Source organism: Platalea leucorodia (genome assembly GCF_965183815.1).
Source record: "Platalea leucorodia genome assembly, chromosome: 6".
NCBI classification, from domain to species: Eukaryota; Metazoa; Chordata; class Aves; order Pelecaniformes; family Threskiornithidae; genus Platalea; species Platalea leucorodia.
The window spans coordinates 33,538,576-33,566,042 of NC_138828.1; the positions used below are offsets into that span (position 1 = coordinate 33,538,576).

A 27,467-nucleotide genomic window follows, 5' to 3' on the forward strand; every position below is an offset into this window, starting at 1 on the left:
CGAGAGCTTCTTTGGCTGCTGCCAGCTGGCTCTTGCTACGGCTTGCCAGTAAATTTGGGAGCTTAACCAATACGAATAAAAAGCAAAATCAGTCTGGAAAGTAAAAATTAGAAAGAAGGAGAAGCAAACCACTCTTCTCCCATAGATCTTGCAAAACACCTTGCAAAACCCCCCCCCCCGAGCCGTGAGCCAATAACCTACTTTGAAGCAGGGCGCGTAACACAGCTGAGACAGAGAAGTTATGGCATTACCTGGCATTACCGTTTGGGCACATCTGTGTAGTGGACTTTTTTGCTAACACATGTTCTGTCTGTTAATGTTGAGGAGTAAAAAAAGAAAAAAAAAAACATGAAGATGGTACGGTTGGTACCTTTCTAAAGCAAAGAAGGAGGGCCCATAGGAAATGAAACATCTGTGTGACCCAGGCCGAGAGGGTTTATTGCATTTCTCCCTCCTCTTCCCATGTCTCAGCTCTACCAGGGTTCGTTTTCTTTGCTATTCAGATCTGGACAACTATTTTCGTTTTGATTTCCCTATCGCTGTATCTTCTATGCAATTCCTTTTCTAAAAACTGACTTAATACCAGAGAAGTGCTAGCCATTGCATTATTTGTATTGCTGTACAGTGGAGGTGTGGTTTACTAGTTCTGAGTGTGCCTCTTACCCCCCTCCCTTTTTCTCCTTCCCTCTGTTTGTAAATGCCTGCATTTATTCTGTCAGCCTGACATGTACAAAGTGTAAGAAAGAATTTTTAAACAGGTAATAAATTATATTTATAAGCAACTGGAAAAAAAAAAAAAAAAAAAAAAAACAAAACAACAAACCACCACCACTACCTTGTGTTCAATTGTTTAGTTCCTGGAAGCTTGGAAGGAAAGAGGAGCCTTTTATTAAGTTTCCTTTTTAAAAGAAAAAAATCTGCTCAAAAGAAATGTACCTGCACATGAGAACTCCTTGTGATGTAGTCTCCCTCGTAAGACACCATTCGTGACATCCATGAGCCCATGCAGGCTGTTTCGTTGCACTTCATAAATCCTCACACCTCTCCCTCCCCATGGGGTTTTACCCCAGCAGCTATGGGACGATTCACCCCAGACAATTTTCCTGGGGTTTGCGTTTCGTGGCCACAGTGAAAGGTGGAGAAAAGCAACAGGCAAGAAAACACATCCTCAGCTGCTGAGCTCGGCTCCCCTCCCCGCATCCAGCCTTTCTGTTAGGGAGGGGAGCAGCCCACTGGGCTTGTCGCAGATGCCTGGGAGGCAAACTAAACACTGCTTGGGCAAGGTGATTTTGTCCAGCAATACCTGCTTATGTCCGATTTGGCCAGGTGGATAAAATGCCCAAGCACTGAAGTTCACCCTTCTCACACCTGCCCCCCGCTGTCAGAGATAGTGGCTGTTTCTCACCAGCCTCAGTATTATGCTCTGGTTTCAGGCGGTGCAAGAGGCAATTCCCCAGCATGGCTGTTTCTCCCAGCTGAGGAGTGGGGGGGTGGTGGGAAAACAGTTGTCTTTTACAGCCAGACCCTTGTCAGCGGGTCACCCCAGGGCTCAGGAGCTCATGCTGCCCATGATGGAGGCAATACAGGGCTGGGAGCAGCACCATCCCATCCATCCCATCCCATCCCCTCCCCTGGGGGTGCAGGGCTGCCTGCCAGCCCTCAGGCTCTCCTGCTGGCCTGTGCAGAGGAATGCTCAGCCCTTGCCATCTACTATGCCAGACCCACAGCCTGCCAGCGCAGCCACCCAGTGTGCTCACTCAGCAGCTCTCCCTGCAAGAGGCAAGTCAAGGTTAAGTCAAAGCAGAAGCACTCCGACAGCATACAAAGCCAAACATGGCAAACAGCCCAAAAGCCGAGAACATGGCAACAAGTGCATTTGCCAGGTTTGCAAGACCCTCCAGTCCAGCTGGAAAAGGGCAGACCTTTAAAAACCTGTCCCCTGTATGCTTGGATTACAGAAAGCTTTTCCCAAGGTGTAAGGTAGCTTTATTTTATTCTCCTCCCATTGCAAGTCTTAACGCAAACTACATGGCAGGCAGCAGACAACTGCTCAAGCTGTCCTCCCTAAGCACGGGACACCGCTGGCTTTTTCACTCTGCAATGAAGGGCATCGCTAACACAAGGCTCCTCCGTTTCTCTGCTAAAAATGGGATGTGGGCAGTCTCTACTCATTGGCTCCTGTAATTTATTTGTGCTTAACGGGCAGTAATTCTTCACAGGAGGCCGGGCACAGGCAGCCCCACAGTACCAGCTTATGCAGAGGGCCCTTGCGGCTATTGGGGACGGAGCTGGGGACTGGCAGGACTGGCAGGTTACTGAGCCAAGACCTGCCACCCTGAGTCCGGATGAAATACTGGGCATTGCTCAAGTACATCGAGCATGGCACAGAGCTGCGGCCAAGCCCCAGTGTCAGGTTTACTCCATCCAAAAGCCACTGGACCTTTGGCAACATGAAGGAAGAACTATTCATTTTTTTCTTTTATGATTATCTTCTCTGTAATAGGAAGAGGTAGATTACGTATGAAGAGGACTTGGAGCTATGATGTGAATGGAGAACCTGTATCCCAAGGGACATGAGGCATAACTTCTTCAGTGGGAACTTTGGCCACCGTGTGGTCCCGCAGCTAAAGAGAGCTGAGCTGCAGGCAGGGCTGGTTTCTCTAAAACTAAGATGCCCGCTTTGGACACAGTTGCTGCTTTTACATTTCCTGGTGTCTCTCTGCCTTCTCTTCCAGTTTTGCCTTTCCATATACAGCTTTCACAGTAGACAAGCTCTTTTCTGTCCAGCCCACTATTCTCACCCTGTCTACGTGTATTGCCGAACTCAAGTTTCCTTTGGTTTCTGGCAGCCTTGTGGGTTGGATCTGCTGCAGCCTGCAGTCTTTGCATTGGCCAGGCAGTTCCCTCCTTATCTTCAGGGACTTTTTCTTCAGGTACCTCACCTCTAGTTGTTCTTCCTGAGACTTCTGGAAGCATCTGCTCCGCTGTTTCTGCATGTGAAGTTGGGACTGCAACTCTCCTTCCCAGGTAGTAAAAGGCACGGTTCAGTGTGCTTCACAACGAAGCAGAGCTCCGGTTTTGGCAGGGGACAGTAGCATGACTGCCAACCGTGAATGGAAGCGAAACAGTCCCGGCATCACCTGCAGCTGCAGAAGATACAGGTAGCTAAGCCTAGCAACGTGGAGAGGAAAGAAAATGAGAACAGAGCCTAGGACTGCCCCAAAAAGCCATACCTAGAAAGTCAGGGGGAAAAGCAAAGGAACAGAAGGCAGCTGCAGAAACACCTATCTCAGCGACATCCTGGAGAAGGTGCAGCCCAGATGGGCTGTGCTAGAGCACCAGATCGCCTCCAGCACTGTGCAGCCAAGGGGAGCAGAAACAGCCCCAAAACACTGCATACAGTGACATGCCAAGGACAACGTGCAGCAAGCACAGGGCTTTCCCGCCTAGATGAGGCCTGGCCAAGGGACTGTGGAAATGCTGCTGGAGAATAACCAGAATGCTCCCCTGCTGATGGCAGACAGCCCGGGGCAAAGCAGGAGGGCTGCAGGGGCTGTGTTAGTCACCGGCAAGATGCGGCTCAAGGGAAAAATGCTGTTTACACACGTCTTTGAAAATAACCAGCAAGGTAATTACATATTAGGAAACGCCGAGCTGCATGCTGCAACATGGCACTGCAGAACGAGAAGAGAGCTCAGGCCGTAAATACAAATGCATACAAATATCTCTATGTATGTAGAGATAGATACATACGCTTCGCTGTCTCTCAGCACTAAGCAATGCCATGTTTCAGTTGATGCGGTGTATGTAGGCTGTAACTTTTTTTCTCCCGAAGCACGAGGCTGGGAAATCTAGCTTCAGTCTGTGCACAGATTACCTCCTGTGCCTCCTGTGCTATTAAAAATAGTAATCGCAATTCATAAATATGTGGGGGAAAGAAGGGAAGGGGGGCCCTCACAAAAATATTATGCGAATGCCAAATTTCTATAGATTTACATAATCAGCCACCAAATGCGAGTGACTGCTCTATTAGTGATAACACGATTTTAATTACTATTTCTCTCTTCACTGAGTTGTGAAAGGGGTGATGCTTTTTTATGCCAGTGGAAGCATATGCAACATCTTACTGTTTACTTGTTTGCTCAGAGGAAAAATCTTAATAAATAAATAAAATGAGGCATGGTCAAAATAATCTAGCCAGGGAAATGAAAACCAAAGGCAGTGCTTTTCAAGCACATGAAAAGTAAATAGAAGTAAAAGCAATCTCTTTCATGGAGAGATGGAAACAGTTTTATTTGGGGGAATGTTAAAACAACCATATACAATCTGAACAAATACAATGTAACAGTTTGTTCCCCAGGTTTTCTAATTACAGTATTTACAGGTTTAATAAGGCACTGGTTCTCAAAAAAGAACACAAATTAGTTTCTTAGTCTTTACATTGTCAACCTTTTCTTTAAGAGAAATAACTTTGTGCTAGAGAAAGGATAGCAGTTGCTAGCTGGCATCTCTCTTTCTTTTGGGTTTGGTTTTTTTTTTCCTTCTTCTCCCACTTACCTATGCCATCTTATCTACACCAATAAGTTACTATACTAAACTTCCTTCAGTGATTTACATTTGAAGACTGCATTTCCAGACCTGCGGGCACTAAAGCCAAGATTATCTCCGCCACCAACTTCCAAGCCCTCACTGACGTGCGTGACACTACCAAAATCTGGAAGTAACATTAAAAGGCCATACCTGGCAAAATTAATGTACTGACCTGTAGTCACTGTACATCCTGAAACCATAATAATTACACATTGAGTGTTGCAAAACGTTAGCCATGCAGGCGGTAATTTGAATGTCAGCGCTAGAACAGGAGACTTCCAAGCTTGCTTTAGGCTGTTTTCTGGCCTTAGGAACATCCCTTTACAATATCATTATTATTATTATTACAGTGAGTAGGAGATTTGAGGACAAAATCTGGGCTTTCGAGTCTTGGGAGAAAATGGGCAGGCACTAGTTATACAACTGCAGACCCTTTGCTTTCTCAGAGGTGTGTCTCCTTATATATATATATTTATTCTCCTATATAGCACCGTTGCAGTGATTTGTCATTTATGCATTTTCATAAATAAATATTATGTTTTATTTAGTGCTTTATCATCTGTAATAGTTTACTCTTAATCCACATACTGGAGTTATTCCAGACTCCCAACTGAATATATATATATATATACTTATATATATATAAAAAACACACATAAACTTGAACATTTAACATACACACTTTATGTAACCTATCAACCAGTATCTTAGATCCCTTTCTTGTGGACCGAAAAAAGTAAGACTTGTTCAGAAAACCAGCGACTAGCCCTTTCTCTTGCAACACACTGATGGCAGGTGCCAGGGGCATCATGTGCCTCACGTCTGCCAGCCAACAAAGCACCCTCCCCCCAAAAAAATTATTTGAGGAAAGCAGGCATGAAACACACCTAAACATGGCAGGGAAGAGGTATCTTTCTGTGTGACCGCTTACCCAGGAACCGCAGGGACCAGGCTTGGAGGTGGGATTGACTGAGCCTGCCCTGACCACTGCCAAAGTCAATGGTCCCATCCGCTTCGTCGGAACCAAGAAACCCCAGTGACTCGGGGCTGTGCTGGTTTTTATGAAAGGAGTGAGAGTAGAAACCCTGTGGCTCCATTCACTAAGACAAAAAAAAAAAAGGTGAAGAGAGGCTGGGCTGTCCTCCCGTTTTGGGCCACAAATCTTCAAGCCAAGGTAGCCAAGGAGAGGAGCAAACTCCGCTCTCAGCCACGCAAGTGCACTGTTTCTTAAGGACAGGGGAACCAGCATCTTCCCCCCCTTGTGACCAGGGTTCGGTGGACTAGTAACTCTCAGAGATTTTCTATTGCTCGCTATTTTTGGGTACAGGCAGGGAAACCGCACTGTGGAAAAAGCACTCTAATTAACGAAAATCCTCTGATTAAACTTTTTAACACCTATAAGCATGGAGGTCTTGCTGGTTCTCTTGAACCCGCACATTTTTCTCTGTTAGCTTGAAAATATAAAATGGTAATTTTTCCAACTAGAAATACCTTCAGGGAGCCGTGAAGCTAAACCCCAATTATATACCTACCTACCACAAATAAATCAGTTTTGTCCAAAAAGGGAAAAAAGAAGCATTACAGAAATGCTGAGGCTAAATCCAGCATGGCAATTATTTCAGTTCTGAAATAGGCTTAGCATAATCAAAGCAGCATTTGTAAGGACTTATTTCAAAATTAAACTGAACACCATCTAGTGAAACAGGACATAGGCAGGCAAAAAAAATTAAAAAAATAAAAAAAAGAAGGGTAAAGAAGGGTAAAGAGGTAACTCCCATACAACTCAGCTTTGATAACCTGTTGAAGAACCCTTCCAAAGAAAATACTTCATGGGGAATATTTCACCTCTCTTTTCCCCTTCTGTAGTTTTAACATTGCAGCAACTGTTGCAGCCCCAGGAAGGAGGAATGGGGAAAGACAGTAAATACGTTTCGCCTGTTGCTCTTCTCCTCTAAAAGTTCCTCTTGCTTGGAACCACAATGCTACGCAACCCCAGCATGGCTGCAGAGCCTGTCACTACAGCGCAGTGGCTCCCGGAGGCTTCGAGGCTGCTGGAAGGCCACACAGAAGAGTAAGGCAGATGAAGCTTCAGCCAAATTGTTCAGTTTGCGGTGCCTCTCACTACAGCGAGAGACGCGCTGGAGGCACCTGCCCGCTGCCAGCCACGGTGCCCGGCTCTCACCATGCAGCCAAGTCCCAGGCTCCTTCCCTGTTGGCTTCCTACGGCAGCCAAGAGGCACCAGGTCTCCTTATGGTTAAAGAAAAATTACTGCCACCCCAAAAATGGGAATTTTTGAGGTTTTCACTTTCCCTTAAAAAAAGGGAACACAGATTATTATTTTTTTTCCAACTGTGGCTGTAGATGGATACCTCACTTTTACACAGGTGAAAGAGAAAGTTAATAATTTTTCCTCACTAGGAACTTCCTCTTACCCAGTGGTTGTGTACGTAGGTCACAGCAGTTTCAAATTTGCCAGCGGATCCAAATGCGTACCTCATTTCCACTCACACACAAAATACTTTATTTTGTGGTGGGGGGGGAAGAAAGAAAAAAAGAAGCCGAGAAAAGGGGCACTTGTTTACCATCATCCCGGTACCACACCCATCACATTTCCTGGAAATGTGAAAAGCTTCTTCAAACAAGCAAGTCACACCGAACCACATTCACATGGCTCCCGATTATCTTAAAAAAGTACAACCTCCCCTGGGACAGGCCACCCACAGGAACCCGGCCACCCATGCTAACGATGGCAGGGACGTAATTGGGTTCCACCTCTATACTGAGAGAACGGGCAGGGCTATGGAAAGTCGTCTCTGCAGGTAGGCAGCTTTTAGACGGTTTCCATTACAGCTCTTCTGAGCTGCACAGACCCTCTCTCCTTTGTTTTTTTGAACACTGGAGTGCAATAGTCTCTTTATAAATGAAAAAGTTGCTTTGCTTTCATTTTCAGCACAGTTTCTTCCAATTTTTTTTAATGTAACAATATACATCTTTTTTACTTCTAACCAAAAGTTTTATTTTCATAAAATTTAAAGCATTATCTTTTTAAACAATCAAAATAATAATAATAACAATAATAATAAAATAATAAGTGGCTTTCATGGAAAGCAACATGCATAATCTTCAACCAGTTACTAAAACTGTATTTCCCCATGTAAACAAGGGCAGACAAGCCTCTTCCAATCTTGTATGTCAAAATTCAGCTCATTTTTGCAAAGGATAGTCTCCTCAAAATCTGTCAAACAAACTTACAGCTGCTTTTAAGGTACTTATTAGCGAAGACTTTCAATACCTCTTCAGGACTTCTGCCTGCACGAGAAAGTCCGTTTCCATGGGCCTTCACGAGAGCTGCCTCTGGCCAAGTCAGAGTTTAATGTCCTGCGACTCTGACATTTTGGCAAGCGTTTTCTTGACCCGCAGGGCTGTGAGCCGGGAGGCGGGGTTGTGAGCCCAGCACTCCATCATCAGCTTCCCCATCTGCCGTAGGCACTGCAGAGAGAAACGGGAGAGAAAGTTCCATCTGGGTCAGTGGAAGAGGAGACTGCAGTTGGCGGCAATGCCAAAAAACTGAAGGGAAAAGGTCTTTTCCAAGGGCAGCCAAAAAAAGGACAACATGCTGGCTGGTATCGCTTTTCAAGAGCTTTTGTCTTCTGTATATTAAGGAGAGTTCTCCAAAGATGGCAATTACTCTTACAATTTATGACAAGTTATACGCTGTACGCTCCACAAAAGCACTTTTCTTATTTCCACTTCCCCAAACCCGCGCAGCCTGACCCACACAAGCGTGGCTCTGTACAGTGAGCCCTTTGCTGTACAAATTCAGTGGAATTTCCTTTCCTCAGCCAGCGACCGGCCCCCGGGGTACAGCCCAGCGTGAGCACACACCCACGGCTCCTGCCCAGCCGCCCCCGCTCGGCTCTGCCCTGGCCCGCTCCGTCCCCTGCTCCCTTCCGAAACATAGCCAGGCCCTCCTCCGGCTCCCAGCAACAACTCTCTTGCTGACAGCACCTCAGCCTTGCCGTTGCCATCCTGGAAAAGCGGCACACATCCCTGCTCTGCATCTACCACCTTCTTCAAAACACAAAGCACCACGTAAGCCACCACAGCCGGGTGATGATCCCATCAGCCTACAGATTTACACTGCCTGAAGATTTGCTTACTGCAATAGGAAAAGAGTTGTTTTCCATCTCATCCAACTTGCTCCCTGTTTTCATGAGGCTCCTGGCCCAGAAGCAGGGCAAACCTTGAAAGGCATTAAGCATAAACACTACCAGCAGTGCCCAAACCAGCCTAATACGTTTCAGATTAATGCAGATTTTTATAAACGCATTTTGGTGATACGCAAGGTTTTATGCACTAACAAGTTTGCCTCTCATTGCTGGAATGCCTGAAGTGGGATTACCGATGATGCTAACCAATTAATCAAGAACGGTTATTTCAACGAGCCTCCCCAATCCTCGACACATGTGGTAGCAGACCAAACACACAGTGCATGCCACCACATAAAAGCCCTTCCCAGGATCAGTATTAACAGTGCTTCCTCCAGTGTTTCCACTCCTGGCCTGAAGGCTCAGAGGGATTTGGCTAGGGAGAGGATGAGGCAGGTGAGTCTCGGTTAGATCTTCCCACACTGGCTGCTGCGCGAGTCCTCGAGCCTCCCAGGGAGGTTGTTTTATTTTTCCCTCACGTTCCCAAATTGCCTACATCTCATGCCACCTAAATCTTTCATCTACCTGCAGAATATTCATCTACACACTGCGATTCCCAAATGGCAGCTGTCTTCTGCGACTGTAGAAAACTTCACAGCATTAAACTGTACCAATTAACATGATTAATGACCCCTCCTCCATAGCATCTCAAGAGCAGTCAGCAGGTTTGCCTGCGGTACCTCAACCTGATCCCACGAGCACAACTTTGCTTTGTTACAGATGCTCAGCAGGGAGAGTTCGGTTTCTCCCCCAGCCCTCTCACCTCCTCGTGTTATGTTGAAAAGCATTTTCTGGATCCTACGTCTCCTCTGAAAAGCCAGAACTGTAGCCCTCTTTGCTAAAATGCAAAGAGGTACATGAGGTACATTTTCTGTAAGATGCAAAGGGGTGAACCATCGGTGCTCCTTAGTGCAGCCCAGCTACTGTGGTCAGTACTACTCCATAGCAATACCGTAAGAGTGAAACTTAATATCTTGTGCTCATGTTAGCATAAAATCACGGTAAAATCATATTTCCAAGCCTGCACACCTGTGATCACAGAAAAGCTGTATGCTCATTTCATTTCAAAGAGACAGGAGATATTTCCTTCTTTAAAAAAAAAAAGGAAAAGGATTGGAATTACAGCCCACACATCAGTACATGCTGAAGTAGCTGCCAGTACACCAAGTATGCTGCCACCGCACTGTACACTACAAAATAATTTCTCATTCAAAATTTTTGGCTAGCCACTGATGTAATGCTATTAGTGCCAGGAGCAGAAAGCAAAATGAGTGCAAGAGGAAAACAGAGAGACTAAGAAGGTCTGAACACAGCCTGCTATCGCTGTGGGATCTGGTAGACAGCACACAAGGAACCCGCTTGCAAATATCGTAGGCTATGGCCCCTGGGGCTCTGAAACCTTCAGTGGGGATATCTGAGAAGGTCGCGCTCCTTCCCGAGCCCTGTTACACCGTGACTGGTGCTAGCACCAGTGGTAAAGCTCCTCCTCACTCAAAAGGATGCAAAATTGTGTCAACCCTCACTCACTTGCTCTGATTGAAAACACAGGCTGCATATCAAGAGGGACGATACCTCATCACTGCTCCATCTGTTGGGAAACGAAGGGCGTAGTCTCTTGATGCACACAATCTCCCGCATGTCCTCATATGAGGGGTCGCTGGGCACAAGGTCATGGTACGGAAGCTGGTATTCCTCAACTATTCCTGAAAGAAGCAATTAGTTGCCTGTCACTTGCAGAAGACATCTTCCACTACCCTCTTCCTCTCTCATTTTATAACAAATTGACCATACTGTTTAACAATCAGAGGTACTTCTCCTTAAAAGGACTTTCCTGCCCTAAAGTTTATTCCACAGTCAAGTTCCAACGTAACCATTGCCATGTAAAGACTGGCCAGGTATCTTAATCCGAAAGCGCAGTTACTTGCCAAGTGAGACAGTTTCTACTGCTGTTATCCAGTCCAGCAATTGCCAGTAAGTTATCACAGAAAGAACTATTAGCATAGGGCCCGTACCGGAGTAATCTGGCAGAGAATTAACCTTGAATTAGGCCTCTTTCTTATCAGTGGATCTGGTATATATTAAAGGGCATTTCTGTGCCTTTTCAGAACATGGCAAGGTACCATTCTTTGTGCGCAGCAACGATGACAACAGTATTACAGATTTTATATTGCATCATTGCAATACACTTTACCAGTTTGTAAACACAGGGATCACATTGCTCATCAGTGAAATTCATCTCCTCTAGGGAAAGCATGGCGCGAGCATTCAGTACAAGACTGCAGGCTTTAAAGACCCATAAAGTCTGGTGAAGGTAGCATAGACCCAAAAGAGACATGCTGTACTCTTAGTTGCCACCAATCTGGCATGTAACTGCTGCCAAGTCATTTCTCTGCATTTAACTTTCCTCAGTGGCAAAATAGAGGTAATAACACCCATCATTTCTGCACTACACTGAGCTCTACGTGCAGAAAGCACACACAGCCTACACGTACAAAGATGGATCTATGCCCCAAGTCTGCAGCTGGCTGCATTACTTTATCTTTGCTGTCCTCATGCTCTGGTATCAGAAGGGAATGAGGCACATCACTGGTATGACAACGATATAACAAGTACCACTTCCCTCTACTTTTTTTTTTCTACTTGTCTTGTAAACAGATTATTTATTTTAAATAGTGACACAGCATACCCCCAAATTGTTTGTCCTGCTCCTTCTACTTAACTCTAACAAAACAAAGAAATCACTATTTTCTGCTAAAATAGCTGAATACCCCCAGTCCAGCAAAAATGTGTTGCCATTGGAAAAAGCCCCCAAATGAGTTCCATATTCCTTCTTCAGTGCAGGCATTAGCTGCCTTCAAGCAAGCCATTAAAATACAGTCTAAATCTTTGCTGTTGAAATAGCACTGATTGATGCTTTAAAATAAATTTCAACAAGAGAACAGATATTAACAGTGTTACCTCTACGGTTTATTCATACTTATTTATTACAGTAAAAACAATTACCCAGAAAAAAGGATGTAATGGAAGATTCAGGTTATAAATGGGGTTTACTGACACAATTAAAAGCAATCTCCCAGCTCTTTACCTCCTGAAACACATCTCCTTGCTATCTCCCAAAGGATGAGTCCAAAACTGTACATATCAGCCATGATGTACGACTGAAAGTGATTTCTATTCAAGCTTTCATCCAGCACTTCAGGAGGCATATAGCGTTTTGTTCCTACACGGGTATTTGGAGGTATGTCTACCTCATTTGTATCACTAAAAGAAAAAGAAGGGGAAAAAAAGGGCATCAAACACGCAATAAAGTGACTTGAAAAGAAAGCAATTTACATGGGAGAAGTAGTAAATTCACACACATCCACTCTCAAACAAGGTCAAAAGCAATGCATAATCTTAATGGAACAATTCTTACAAGGAAAGCCTCTTAGTGTGAAGGCAACCCTCCTTAAAAGGCTGACCTGCCTGAGGCTATGTTAAGCATTCATATGCAGAACCACAATGGAGATAAAACTCAACAGGGATGCTGTAACATTTGTGAGATTTCATTAGCATTAGCCCGAGCTCTAATGCTGGTGATAACAATCAAATGTTCATTAAATGCTGTTTTCTTAACAGACTCCACCACCTAATGCTTTAGTCTTAGCAATTAATGGAGGACACTAAATAGCTGGGGCAGTATCACTTAGCTGTAGCAAATCAGATCTGCAAGGAAGTCTAACTATTTTTTGTGCATGCATTATGTTTGGTCTCTCCCAACCTTCACACATCAAGATATGTATATACGAAGACATAAATGTGTAAAAAAACCTAACCAAATGTGTCACACCTCACACATTGACCAGAAGAGAAAACGTATATCTAACGGGAAGCAAATTCCCATTAATTATGTGACTGGACTTTTTTTTTCCGTATTAACTTAGATTCAGCTGTATCAGTTTTAATGTTTTTAAAAGTTGAATATATGGCATATATTGTGGTTTGCTTAAAAAGGTCTGTTAAACTTTTCTCCACCTTCAAAACGTACATATTTTAAATGTGATGGATACAACAAAATCTCACAGAATAATTATACAACTTCTTCTGTAATCTTCTTCACTTACAGCAATTTTTTTCACCCACTGTTATGAAAATGACAAAAAAAAGTTGAGCCTGAAGTACAACCAGTCGCCTATACAGTCATTAAATCATACATATGCTAGTGGCATTTCTGTATACCTCCAAGAATGTAACATAAAGCTAGTGACCTGCACCGTCTTGCAATATTTCGAATAAAATGAGAACTGCAGAGAACTTCACTAAACTTATTAGCTTCAGCAGAGCACACCCCTTTCAACTACTTTTTTCTGTTCCTGGTCATTGCCTGAGAAATGCTGTCTATGGAAGGATTCAGTATGAAAACAAGCCGAGTATGTAATGTAAATTCCATTTGGACTGTGACAAATACATATTTCACCTTCTTTTATAGCAACACTTGGTAGTTCCTAGTTCTTCTTGGTTCATACCTAGGCAGTGTGCTGCTCTGTACTTGTCAGGCAAGGTATACCTGCAAAGGGTGAATTTCTTCCCTGAAACTTTTACAGCAAATATAGTGTATTTTCATGTTGTTGTTCTCTAGGCCCCTGTTCCTCAAAGTAAAAACAATCCTTTCTCGTCTTCTAAAGAAAGGTCAGGTTCATAAATGAAAAGCCTCACCGAGAAACCTGGTAGATAAGTGCATGGTGAGAAGAGCACATAAAAACCACCTTTCCTTACACTCTGAATAATTTCAGTTCAAGATTTGTACAGAGTTCTTAAAATTTTTTTTGATACTTCAGGGAGCACACAGTTTCAAAGCTGACCTCTGAAGCTGAAACCTTCAGTCTCTGGCCACATTTCTGTGCACAGAAAAATCAGAGACTTCGTAACACACGTCTCCACCACCAGGACCAGTGCTGAGAGCTCAAGCTCCTTTTGAACGGAGCTGTCAGACAGCGATGACTCCTTTACGAATCCCAGGAGTGGGTAAGTCCTACTTGTCTGCTCTAAGTTGTTTAAACACACAACCATTTTTTTTAAATCAAATTTAAAAGCCATTTGAAAAATCAAATCTGTACTTCGCCAATTTGATTTGTAGGAAATGAAACAAAAGGCAGCCCAAATGGGGTGCTTTTCAATAAATCCCAATTAGTAACTTGTGCAAATGATTAGTATTATTCTATATAAGTTGTGAGTGAATTATCTTGGGATCAGAGAAGCTGAAAGCTTCAGTGACAAGTCTGCTGACATGACTTCAACCTGTCAGTGCTATGTCCTTTTAGCATGCAGCAGCAATACTCAGGTTGCTACTGAGGGCGAAGTGGTGAAAACTGAACCTTTATGCAAATGCAACTAATGTGCTCAATAATTAAAAAGCGACTATTTATACACCTGCATTACATGTTTATGCATCGTCCTCATCTACACACCCCACCTCACATATGGATGAGCACAGCATGAAAGGTATGCACAGACACTGCAGGTGCTTACACGTTGCTCAATCAACAACTAAACCAGTGTTTGCGTCTGATTTACCAACTTTTCCTCACCCTCCTCACTTCTACTCACCTGATAAATTTAACAGCCAAGCCCAAATCTGCTATACAGCAGGTGCCGTTCTTTTTCACCAGAATATTCTTACTTTTTAGGTCACGGTGGGCAATAGCAGGTTTGCCCTGAGTACTGAAGATCTCAGTGTGCAGGTGGCACAAGCCACTGACAGAGGAGTAAGCCAGTTTTAGCATGGCTTTTGTGTCCAAGGTAGTAGATTTTAGATAATCATAAAGTGAGCCGTTCTCATGGTAGTCAGTGATGAGATACAGCTGGGTCCAAGATCCTGTACCTTTAATGTCCGCAGCAATAAATCCTGCAAACAAAAGATTTTCAAATTAATACTTCTCAGGGCTTTTTTTGACGGCTCAGAACTCTGGACTGTCAGCCACTTCAGTAGTTTTGTTTTAATAACATATTTAATTTCTTTCATCTTACTTCCATGCAACTATGCCTCACCTCTAGCCTTTTAAGATATTTTCAGAAAGCTCAGATATGGAAATACAGGTGGCAGGAACAGACGTGTGGTGTTTGGAGTAACAGCTCTCAAACCCCTTTTTTTTTTTTTTTTTTAACTTTTATTTATGTTTCAGTAATCCTTGAAATATCTTTCTTTTGAAAAGTGCTGGGTGGCTAATTGCAGAGCACAGCAGGTAACCAAGCACATAGGAAAGGGCATCAGACAATAGCAAATACAAAATTATTAAACTTAAGAAACCTGTACACTATCAAATAATTCCCTTTAATTTCACTCACCAAGAATATTTTCATGCCTCATCAGGACAGTCTGGTAGATTTCTGTTTCTCTGAACCAGCTGGCCTCCTCCGTGGTAAAAAACACTTTCACGGCTACCTTTTCACCACGCCACTTTCCCATCCAGACTTCTCCATAGCGACCTTTTCCAATCTGCTTTACCATCTGAATCTGTTTTGCGATGGTCCTTTGAACCTGTGAAATGCCGAGACGGGCGGTTAAACTTGCTCCTCAGAAACCTTCTGCATTCACCCCCCTCCTCCTGCATCTCCTTCCCGCACAGCAAGCCCAGTGGAAAGGGGAATACGCAGCCACTGCGACGTGGATTTCAGCAAAGCTCCGCAACGCGGATGCTCCCCGTTTCCCCCAGGACGCAGTGCTGGTGAGGCCATTCCTGCCACTGTGAAGAAGCCTTTCCATACACTCCCAAAACGCGCCGTGGCCTCTCAAGAAAGTAAATCAGTCTGTGTGAAGGAAACATTTGACTACTAACGTTGAAATTTTTATTTTCCTGTGGGACGTCACCACTTTGTGGAAATTTTTTTTTGTTATTTTTGGAAAAGCCTTGACAGAAAGCACTCCTGGCCACCCCAACCCAAATTCCAAAGGGGTAGGGAACACATTTTTAATGAAAACGGGAATGTTTGTTACATACTCGACACCGTTGAGACTCATGGCTAGGGCTCACGAGAGCCAGAAGCATATTAGTGCTCCAAAACTAGCAAAATTACTGAGAGCAGCTTCCTATCGCCTTCCTTGAAAACCCCATGCCTAATAATTTCAAAATATAAATTTGGTGTTAGAAACCTCAACCACTACTTACACAGTTAGAACCCACGTGCCTACATTAATTTTAATAATTATCATTACATAGTAATAAAAAGTAAGAATTTTTTTCCAAAAATATGAAAGCACAGCTTTAAATCGGCCCTTTCTAGTGTCCGTACCAGCTTTGTCAGTGGCTGTACTGTGAACCGATGCTAAAGTCAAACCATTTGTGCAGCTGTAGCATAAGATCAACGTACTCAGCAGCATTGCAGAGATATCCTTCCTAAGGATGGCAGACCCAACGTAGCAGATGGACTGATTCTACATTTAACAAGCTTTTATGACTACAAAAAACGTTGGACAAATGCAGACTAATATATTCTCATAGCATTGGAGCATGTCCGCAGATCACACATTTCTAGAAGTTCACAAATAAAAACTCAAGTAGATGCTGCAACACAACCTACTGGTGTTCATGGTTGACTCAGCCTCACCCTAGTATAACAGGAGATTAAAATGTCACCCTCTTGTGCTTCAGTATTGCCAGTTCAACCCACAGCTAATGATTTCTGGTTTGGTAGGATTTTACAAGACTTTGAAAGAAAATAACTTTACAGCCTCCAATGCAAGGAGTTTTTCAGCTGGCCCAAGCAACTAGCAAAATCTGGACAAGTGCAAATTTGAGGTTTCTCAGTCTTGCCACCATCCACATACAAATTTCAAGCAGTTTACTGCAGCAAGTGTGCACTATCTGAATTCCTGTGAAATCATATGCATTTCATGTAATCCCAAATCTTTTTGCAATTTTGGCTGACAGAAATGATCAAAACTTGATTTTAAAATCATTTGCTTCCTTTGTTATCCCTGGGAGATCCAGTGGAAACTACGAGTTTGGTAATGCAGAGCATGACTGCCACAACCCCACTGCAGCATCAATGTATCTCCAAAGATGAACTCAAAACCTATTAGGTAAGGTCTATTATCATTTATTTTTTAAATAAATTACTGGTTTTCATATTAGACATTTTAAAGAAGAAAAACATACAGCGGCATTTATGCAAAGCTGTTTCAAAAGTCCCAGCTTTCTTCTGTCATTTAAACAGAATTCCATTTTTTCAGCCCTGCAACATATTATTAGACTTCCAAGATGGTGGCTTCAGTGCCATTATTTTTGATTAACATCAGTGAAAGCCAAGAACAGAGATTAGCCTGAATTTTTTAAACTGATTTATTCTCTTTTATACTCTCATATGGTGATTGAACAATAGTTATATTACATTGGAATTTTGCTGTAACATTTTGTAATGTTATTTTAGCATTGTTGCTTTCTATTTTGCCCATTTTAAAAATGCATCCTGAACAATAATGCAGTTATATCAAATAACTTAATTTGTGTAAATATATGTAATGGCATCATAAAGTACATGGAATTACAATACTTAATGATGAAAAGTTCCTTATTAAATTACATTAAGAAAATGAAAAACACATTTCTGTTATGGGTTTTCAGGCGGCAGAATACTATGTGAAGGGCCTTAACCTGGTTTCCTCTTGCTAGAACTGGTCAAATGATTTTCTATGAACGATTTATTTTAAGGAATTTAGCCCTTTCTTGAATCATAACCTGATTACAATTTCTAAAACAAATCAGTTAATAAAAATTGTTGGATTATCTGATTTCATAAGCATGCTGAATGATGTGTTCATGTCAATTATTTACACTGAGTGGGGTTGGGTTTTTTTAATTTCTTTTCAAATCTGTGTATTTTGCTGCTTGAGCGCTGTAAGCAGCCAGGTAAGGTTACATGGCCCTTTCTTTCCTCCCCCTGACTGGAGTCAATCCAATTACCAACTATTTCTACTTTCTGTGTTCTATTTTTCTGATGTTCAGCTACTGCAGATGAAAATTCAGACAAATCAACCTTTTGTAGCTTCAATATTTTGAACAAAGGACTTCATACCTATGGCTGGGATGCAGCCCCTTGAAAAGCAAAAATTATTGGAAGAGGAATTAGGAAAAAAATATGTGAAAAGGTAGAAACCAAACTGTAATTCAGTGAACTCTTCATACAGACCACTGAAATAAATGTCCCCAGTGTCTCATCTCCTTCCCTGATTTTGCATGTGGATTCACAGGGGCAACAGCTTTGCCTACGCTTCTTGCTCTGTCAAGGCCAATGGGGTTCTCCCTGCTTGCACAGACTTGTTGTGCGCCCCATTTTGTTGGCTCAAAGCCTTTATTTATAACTTACTGTATTTTTTTCTTGGTTTAAAATTTGATTGGCAGTATTTGACCTGCAGCAAACTTTTCTGTCAGAGGTACGAACAGGTCAGGAGAAAGAATGCTTGCTGAATGTCAAAGTATCGATAAAATCTTGGTTAATGCTTGGTTTTGGTATAATATTTGTACCCATTAGAATAAATGTTCTGCACAGAAGGAAACCATTACTGTTTAGCATAAAGTGACATTTTGTAATAAACTTGCAGCTTACGTTCCTGAAATAACAACTTTGGATGTTTCAGTCTTTGCATAAGAAATAATACAGTTAAAAACAAACTCTTCCATAATAAAGTCTAGAGCATTATTGCCAGGCACTTTCTATATACTTGTTTCAGGCATGGGCCCAGAGGTATTAATCTGTGCATTTCTAGTGAGCCTGTAGCGGTTGTAGCTGTCTGGGAAATACAGCAAACATCTATTACCAAGTGCAAGATTCATTATAGCTCTCGTTTTTCTTCTCTTCCACAGAAAAACACTACTTAAAGGGAAAGTCGGGGAAAAAAATGTATGCATTTTTGTAGGCAAAGAGAGAGGGGAAGAGTGCCTTCAGGAAGAACACTTGGTCCAGTGGCTGCAAAGTCTCCAGGACTGAGAGAGGAGGACTGGCAGAAGACAGGATGATTTCTGCTTCACAGAGCATGGGCAGAGCTCTGAGAGCTACTGAGCAATGATCCAGTCGAGATGCCACCTTGGCCACAGCAGGTAATTAGCAGAAGCTAGTTTTTCTGTCCACCACAGAGTAGACCTGGGGACACCAGTAAGACCATAGATCCCACCTTCAACCAGCTCACTGGGACAGACGAAGGCATAAAGCACAAGCGGTCACCACCAGCGTTGCTCCAGCTTTTTTGTCTCAAGGGCATCCTGGGATGAAGTATCAAGCCATGCGCCGCTACGAGATGCCCCAGGGCGCTGCTACCCACATGGGCTGCTGGAAACACATCCTCTCAGAGAACAACCAAGCTCCTTGTGTTTCCTCTAAATGATTACATTATTTCTGTCGTTGTAACAGGTAGGAGCACCAAGCTCAGACCAAGACCTTGATGTGACAGGAGTTATGCAAAAAAAATAAGGCAAAAAAAGCAAGAACTCCTCACAATTACATCAATTGGAAGCACTCATTAGGAATGGTCCTAAATTGTAAGCATGATCCCTCCCTCGCCATGGCAGCTAGAGGGACATTGGTATGGGATATGACAGAGCTTTCTTAAAAGCTTAGACCTAAATGATGGAGAGAAAAATGACCGTGGGTTTTCCATGCTCAGCACCAGTCACAGCACCCACCTGGCAGCTTGGCTTTTTTTCTCAATAGCTATGTTAATTGTCAGAAAATTGGATTTTTAAAAAAGTCAGCACTTTATTTAAATGGGACTTTAAGCACTTACTCCTGCCAGAACAAATTGAGTTTAGTCAGATTTTCGCCAACCACTCAGCCTGCTGCTTCATTTTAAGGAATTATAAAACTTCCCATTTTATTTCTTCTCTAGGGTGTAGAAAAAAGACGTGTGGGCAAAAAACAGATAGATAGTATGTAGTACTTGGAAACTGGACAACATCTACAGTAACAGGATCACTACAGACTAACAGGTTTGGGAGACAGGGGGGACATATCACCTCTGAAAAATGAAATCTAATTCATTTTCTCAGAGGCAGCATTTTAAATAAGTAATGTGGCTTTTTTTCAGGGCTAAAAAGCAACGATGACTCCCAGAAACAAAAACCCCTGGTGAACAGAACTGGTTTGCAACAGAAGGTAGAACTTGTGCCTCTTCAGCAGGTGAGCTCAGGGGGCTCAGTCATCTTGGAGTCAGTTCAGAAATAATCACAAACTCCATTCCTGTGCCTTTAACCTTTGAGATTGCCACACTACAAGGAAAAATAATTCGCTCTTGAATTCTGAATGCAAAGGGAAGTCTACACATGAAAAGGTTCCAGGTTTGATGAATTACAGTTTCCTTTACATAAAGACAATATGTCAGTGTTTGAAATGCTATTGTGTGCTGCACATAAAAACCAAGAAAATAAGAACGGCAGGCTGGATGCTGTCCTGTACACTGGGGTAAATCCTGATGAACTTCTGTGAGCTCTATGAGCCTGTACTTACCCTATGGTATCTAAAATAAGAAAGGGGCAGAAGTAAAAAAAAAACCCTAAGCTTTTTTGCCTTAGTCTACATGAAAAACGGTACCCTGCTTCTAAAGCAGCTGTTCTCCAGCTTAAATCCTTGTCATTTCTGGTAGAGGAAAAAATCCTAAAACAACTGAGGACACATAAACATAATTTCTTGTGCCTTATTTTGTCTTCTCTCTCTAGTAATTTTTGCCTTTTAAACTTGCATTAAAATAATATTGCTTCCTTACCAGGAGAGGGAGCCCGGAGCCGCTCCCTGAGCTCTGGGACTGCTCGATCAAATCCTTCAGGGACTCTCCAGGGGGAATGTAGGTCTCATCCTGTTCCAGCCCGATGCTGTAGCGGGGCCTCGTCTCTTGGCGTTTGTATCTGCCGTTTTACATGAAAGTGAAATTAGCTTTGAATACAATGAACACATGTGCAATGAATAATGCACATCGTCCTTCACGTTTGCTTCCATTTATAGACTCACAGCTTCCTCTGCTTCCCTGAGGAATATGCTGGACTCGCTGCCCAAAATTTTCTATTTTATTTTTAGCAACCGTTTTCAGCATCAAAACTCTAAGTATAAAACTCAAAGACCATGCAATCTGGTGTAAGTTTGCAAAACAACCTAATGTTTTTCTTTCAGAAACTTAAATATGTTCAAAACACAGACCAAGTAAATACCCAGTTTTATTTTACTGACTGCAGTGGATCTTTTAGGAGCCAGAGGAGGTCAGGTCATGGGATCTGGGACTATTTAAAAAAAGTGACAAATTATTTAAACATAGTGTATGTGGATTATGATAACATTCTAGACATATTTACTTACATTCCTGTATCCCTCTCTTTTTTATGATCAGTTCTTCACCACATAAAACACATTTAGAAGCCTTAGGTTTATTTACCCTATATAAAATTTGTGCTGCGGCTTTCTTAGACTCAGGAAAGAATACCTGAATGGCTCTTTAGGATGTTGGGCAGAAGATGGTATATGAAATACACAAGTATACCTGTGACTAGCATGAATAAAATACACATTCTTCCTCGCCATAAAATTAGTTTCTCATTTCTTTTCCTTAAGGTCCACTTCAATTTTTTTTCAAATTCCTAAGTCTACAAAAAGATAAATGTTGGGAGGAACACTGAGAAGCTGGTAAAGTATTCCTTATTTACCTGAAGTAGCAGAATATGATGATAAGCACCAGAAGTATACTGCAAACAGTCACCGATATCAGCAGGGCCTTATGGTGAATGTTTCCTTCAGCAAAGTCTGGGGTTAAAAACAAGGAAGGTGGAAAATTTGGAAAGGGAGGTGGTACAAAGTCAGTATCAAAAGACACACATGCCTTAAAAAGTTCAGCAAGCACAAGATAGTTTCCTTTCTTTTCTACTAAAGTCCTGTGCAAGATACCCCTGGACTCCCCAGGCATTTTGTGCGCTTCCTCTTTGACCCTCGCTGACCAGGGCAGAACCAGCACCTCCAAGAGCCTATTTGATTTTTCAGCCCTCAGTCAGGTAAAACATTGCCTTGATTTGCAATTCCCTGTTTGGCTCTGAATGAAAAATCAATTAAGACCCGTAGCTCTGTGTCTTAACCTAAGTGATCAGCCAGGACATACAAAAATTACTGCCTCTATCTTAAATCACTCTTATTAAGTAGCATCCTATCGAGCAGTTAATACAAAAAAAGTGAGTAATTGCATTTATCCTGGGAGGGAAGACACAGAGGACCATCCAACCCCCAAGAAGACAGGCCACAAGAGGCCTTGAAAATATATTTCCATCACTGCAGAATAATCTGTCTCTTGGATCCCATTTCAAACACCTGAGCAGGAATTTTCTCCTCCATTTGCTCTATAGCAGCCCTGTGTGCCAGCAAGTCCTTCCCATGCTGGTGGGCAAAACTATCCTTCTGGCAGCTATTCTGTAAAACACTTTGAAAATGACATGTGTCAAATAACTTGTAGAAAATGCTGTTACGTAAAAACTACTAAAATGTTTCAGTCAATCTTTGCACGGAAGACTCATATTCTCCTTTAAAGTATACCATTAATCTCCAAATTTGTATTCTCCACTCAGGCAAGTGAGTCTGACCTTCATGCATGCTCTTCTGCTGAAAAACAAAGAAACCTAGCACTATTCATCTTTAACCTCCCCCACCCTGCAAAGTCTCAAAATTCTGGTATTTCAGCATGCAGACACACACTCTGCCCTCCTAAAGTTGCTATCTGGCGTAGCGCAAATGAGGACTATGTTTTCTGAAGCTCTCCCAGCCTTGCTGTCTTGAATCTTTCACACTAACGCCAAATACATCGTAAAATGCAAGAAATCTATCTGTATCGACTCATCCTGAAACGGCGTGCTATTACGTTTCAGATTTACAAGGGTAATGAGACAAGGAGATTCCTAAGGGACTCTTGGTTTACTGTCAGGCTCTTTTATTTTAAAGATCCAGTTTCTCCTTCTGTTTTTGCCCCCAAACTATTTCTTTCCCCCTTTCAACTACAAACAGAGATTACCTACTAACACACCTTTTGATCACACTAGTCATGTTTTAGCCTGCCATTACCTGCTCTGGGAGCATTAACAATGTAAACATTCAAGACACAGCTGATGCCTCTGAAAGGGGACACTGACACGATGTCTATCAGGAAAACAACGGAGCCCATCGTTCTCCCTGCCGCAGCAGATTTCTACCTGGCCCGCCACTCCAAGTGGGCTGTGAGCTGAAACCGAGAGCCCACGGGGGAATCCAGACCTCTCTCGCGAAGGCGATGGCTGCTCGGCAGGGCTAAGGGCTCTATTTCAGGCTTTGTAAGCAGCCTGTGTCGGCCAGCCATCTCCCTCTAAAATGTGTGGCTTGTAACAGTTTAAGATGTTGCAGCCCATCAGCTGAGGAGAGGATAAACAGAGCACTCAGACCACGTAGTGGGATTTTATACCTGGGAGAAATTTGGATATCTGTCCACAGCAAGGGTTTTCCCACTTCGCAAAATAAGCCACGATGGAAGCTGGGCTTTTGTGCTTAGCAGTAATGAAGGCTGATATCAGAAGCAGAGGGAGCAATTCAGATCTTGCTCATACTTGTGTATGGGAGGCATTAAAGCTGTGGAATTCTGCGCATTTACACAGACACAAAGTGTTGCACTACCAGAACTCATAAAGCACCCATACTGTTCATGCTGCCTGTGCGTGTCCGAGTGCGTACGTTTGGGAGAGGGATGATAAAGATGCTGAAATCTTGGATCAAATTCCGATCATTTTAAGAGTTCAAATGATCCAAACCCTGTGTTCAATGTGTCTAATGGATTTCTCCCATTCAGAAAAGTAAATAAATGCAGTTTGATTTTTCCCAGAGGCCAGAAGGCATTTTGGAAGTGCTGTGTAGCTCTCAAACAAACTTCAGACTCCAACACTGCAAAATTTTTTGGTACCCGAATGCAATTATGTGAAGCAAGTGCAAGGAAAGCATGCAAGACATAAAGGAACGTGTCTTGGTCTCCATGCTGGAAGCGGCCGATGCAGACCGCAGCAGCAGCAATGCTTACGCTCTTGCAGTAGGTGATATCCCCCAAGCCGATGAGGTCAGCTAACATAGCTTTAGTAGTGGCTCACTATGCACAGCATAGGCATGCAACTGGCTTTCACAGGAGAGGAGAATAACTTCCATATGTCTTTATATTTATTTGGCTATGTATGATGAGAGGCAATACTGACAGTAAGTAAACTATTGTCTCACCTTTCAAATACTTCCTGCATTTTCAAAGCATTTTGGCAGAATTTCATTTGCTTGCTCACTTGAGGACTTCATAAACCCACTGGCGTGTGGATGACACAAGACTAAAAGCATGCCCCCGTTCTTATACCTGCAATGTTTGTCTGTTCTGCTGAACTGAGCCAGGCTGGTGCTGGTGGAGACCAACTCTTCTCTCCTTCTGCAGCCCATGCTGTTCCCCACAGAGCAGCAGGACAAACCTCCCTTTCCCTGCACCATTTTTGGCACCTCCTTGGCCAGGTGGAGGGCTGGGGCAGCTCAGCTGCAAGCCCGCTTAATCACTGGCTCACGGGCTCCGTGGTGGAGACTGTGGTGAGTACCAGTGGGTGCCAGTTTGCGTGATGGAGATACTCTGTCCTTTAAGAAGTCCAGTGCTGTGCTTTTTAGTGTTATGTTACTTGGCAACTGCAACATGCGAAGCAGCAGGGTTATGAGAATAAACAGTAGCTTCCACGGAGGCAGCAGTGAGCGATTACCAGGAGCATGGTGCGGGGAGTGCAGAACAAACATGCGGTAGGTTTGGGAAGCTTCTCCACATACCTCGGCTGGCTGATAATAGCAAAGCCCAGCAAATGGCACGTTAACAGTTTTATGTTGTACGAAAACAGTGGTGCGTGCTGGTGTCACTGGTGAGCAGCACAGAAAGGGAGAGATGGCAGCAAAAGGAGGATCTTTGGTGATACCAAGCTGCCACTCAGTTATTTTCCTGTGATTTCCCCCTCCTCCACCACTCGTTCCCCTCATGCTGCCATCCGCGGGACTTTGCTGAGGAGCACACTGAAAATGCCACCCAGCAGGTTCAAGGGAGAAGTCACCATATCAAAGGGAGAGGAGGTTCTCCTCCCTCCCCAGGTCCCTCCAGTTCACAACGTTACGGTTATCCGAGTAAAAACTGCAGTGAAATCTGAGGCGTAGAGGTCTGTGTGCACACATCAAACCCCATCATTCCTCCAATCATTCCCTTGCCCATTCATCACTAGCTCTACAGGCAGGGAGCCAGACACGGTGGCACCACCACTTCTGCTTATATAGGCTCTAAATCAGTAAAGACATATTTCTCCTTTCGACTGGTCTCAGCCTGCGCTTTCGCTGGGATTTCCAGGAATATCTTTTATTGTTTAAAGCAGAGGTGTTGTATCAGACCCAATTATAACTCTCATTTCCTTAATAAGACAGATGTACAGCTGGGACGAGGACTTCATGGTTTCTCTGGGCTATTTTATTCTGCTAGTTCTGTACCGAGATGAGCTCAAAACTTAGGCTTAGCTGTTGTTTCTTCCATCGTGCTTAACGAGCCTTGCTTTGACCAGTGTTAATTCTTCTAGCTCCCACTTTCATGTATGTGGTCCTCCATTCTTTTCGTGGTGGGGGGGTAAAACCCACTTTCCAGCACACGCCAGATCTGGAAAAGCACTTTGAGAACACAAGTCACTTGCCTTTGTAGATGTTACCTTGGTGCATAGGTTAATTTGCAGTTCAACAACCTCTGACCTGCAGCTGGACACTCTCCCTAGACTCTGTTTCCCATGAGATACGACCTTGGACGTAAGTTCATCAGAAGCCAAATTTCTGTTTGTTTTTTAAATGCTGAGGAACATACATATTTTTCATGGAATCCTGGAGGTCAGAAGGTTGTTCCTAGAAGCTTGTTTTTAAGTTCATCTTCTCTTTCTTTGTACTTACAGTTTATGTTAAATTTGATGTACAATTGTAACAGCACGCAGTCAATCACAGCCTAATCTAAATGTTTCCAATAGAAACAATGATCACAGCCATGGTACCGGGCACTGGCAGCAGCGTGTATTTGTACACAGTATTTGTACCTGGTTGCAGTGAGGATCTACAGTTCAAACTATGGCTTTTCTCTGAGCTTTCATACTAGGATACAGCAAAAACAAATTAAAACAGGCCTGGCACCAAGAATGACATATTTACTTAAGGCCTTAATAGAGGCGCTGACTTAAGCCCTGTCCAACCACATTTAACGAAGCAGCTCCTGAAATGTATTTCCACAATATACTATCAGGACACTGGTAGTGCGAGAGCTTATTTCAAACAAAACTCTTCAGAATATGTTGAGTAAACACATCGCCTTTTGTTTGTCATGCTAAAATAGACAACTTTGCAACACAGAACAGCTAAAATCCTGTTCCAACTCTATGAAATTTTTCTTTCAACAAATATTCTTACTGCTATTTAATGGGTCTGCCACCACGGTGCCCAAGTGATGCTTTATTTACCCCATACACACACAGAGCAAAACCAACATTGATTCAAGCAACTTCTGCCACTACCAAAAGCTTGTTTTATTGCTTTCTGTATAAGCATCAGACAGTATTGCCAAATAACTGAAATCTTAATAAGGCAGATGTCTGGCGTTAGGCATTGGTTCAGTATTTTTAAGTAGTTTTAACATAGAATAAACTCAGTCAGTAGCAAAAAGAAATCACGGCAGTGTTTTCCAAACTGAAATGATATTTACTGATATATTAAGTAAGTGTGAACAAATATTGACTTCCTTTTGGAGCTTCTCTCTCAGTCCAAAGAACTTTTTAAAATGAAAAACCCAACAAAGTTGTACATAACTCTTATGTTGGAAGTCAGAATTTTATGAGGTTTCACTACTTAATGGCTTGCTAGTAAACAGTCAAATATTTACATACTACTCTCCACAGGCCTGATTCTGCAGCACATCTGTGCAGAATTTCATAGGCGTGAAGGGAACAGCTTACATGAGTGAAGGCTTTCTCTGAGTATGCATTTGTGTAAGTATCTGCTGTTCGCGTAATTAAGAGGGTATCTGCACACTGATCTGGATTTTCAACTCAGAACACCACAATTACAAACTCTCCTGCGACCTTGAACTGACTCGCAGACTAAACTCCATGCTGACCACCACAAATCTTGGCCATTGCTGCCAATGCCGAGTTTATCATGGATGAATTTACACTTACTCAAGAATACCTTTCTATAAAATGTATTCTGCAATATCCAGCCAAAATAGTTTTACCAACTTTCAGAAAGTGATGTTTAAACAAACAAACAAAAAAGCTAAGACCTTGCCCCAGAATCCACTAAGTTAATACATGTCCATTTGTTCTCAAATAACAAATAAAAAAAATAAATCAGTGCATGAGTTCTTACTCTACATTCTATTTTAAGCTACATTTTTCAAGTACAAAATCCGCTTTAGTGACTAGTTGTTGTCCAAGTGCTGGATTATCAGGTCTTTTAAATAAGAAAAGCTTAGTGGACTTCAGTGAACTTGAACTGACTGATTAACAACTGGAGACCTGCTCCCAGATGTATGTGGACTTACGAACAACAGTAATGCATGTTGCAGGCACTAGAAAGAGGATTCAATTTTATTATCAGGCTAAAAACATACACAGCAAGAGGCATCCTCT

The 27,467-nt window shown here is 42.8% G+C and overlaps 1 protein-coding gene across 1 annotated transcript in view; it reads right to left on the reverse strand.

Annotated features, from left to right (window-relative positions):
* Positions 1–7,954: 7,954 nt before the first annotated feature.
* Positions 7,955–27,467, reverse strand: part of BMPR1B (bone morphogenetic protein receptor type 1B) — a gene marked incomplete at both ends in the record, with an annotated part of 30,513 nt that continues 11,000 nt past the window's right edge. The window contains 7 exons of the mRNA XM_082315219.1: positions 7,955–8,080; positions 10,372–10,502; positions 11,885–12,060; positions 14,386–14,683; positions 15,124–15,316; positions 20,531–20,669; positions 21,459–21,555. Of these exons, the coding sequence (XP_082171345.1) occupies positions 7,955–8,080; positions 10,372–10,502; positions 11,885–12,060; positions 14,386–14,683; positions 15,124–15,316; positions 20,531–20,669; positions 21,459–21,555 (1,160 nt within the window). The remainder of the gene's footprint in view (positions 8,081–10,371; positions 10,503–11,884; positions 12,061–14,385; positions 14,684–15,123; positions 15,317–20,530; positions 20,670–21,458; positions 21,556–27,467) is intronic.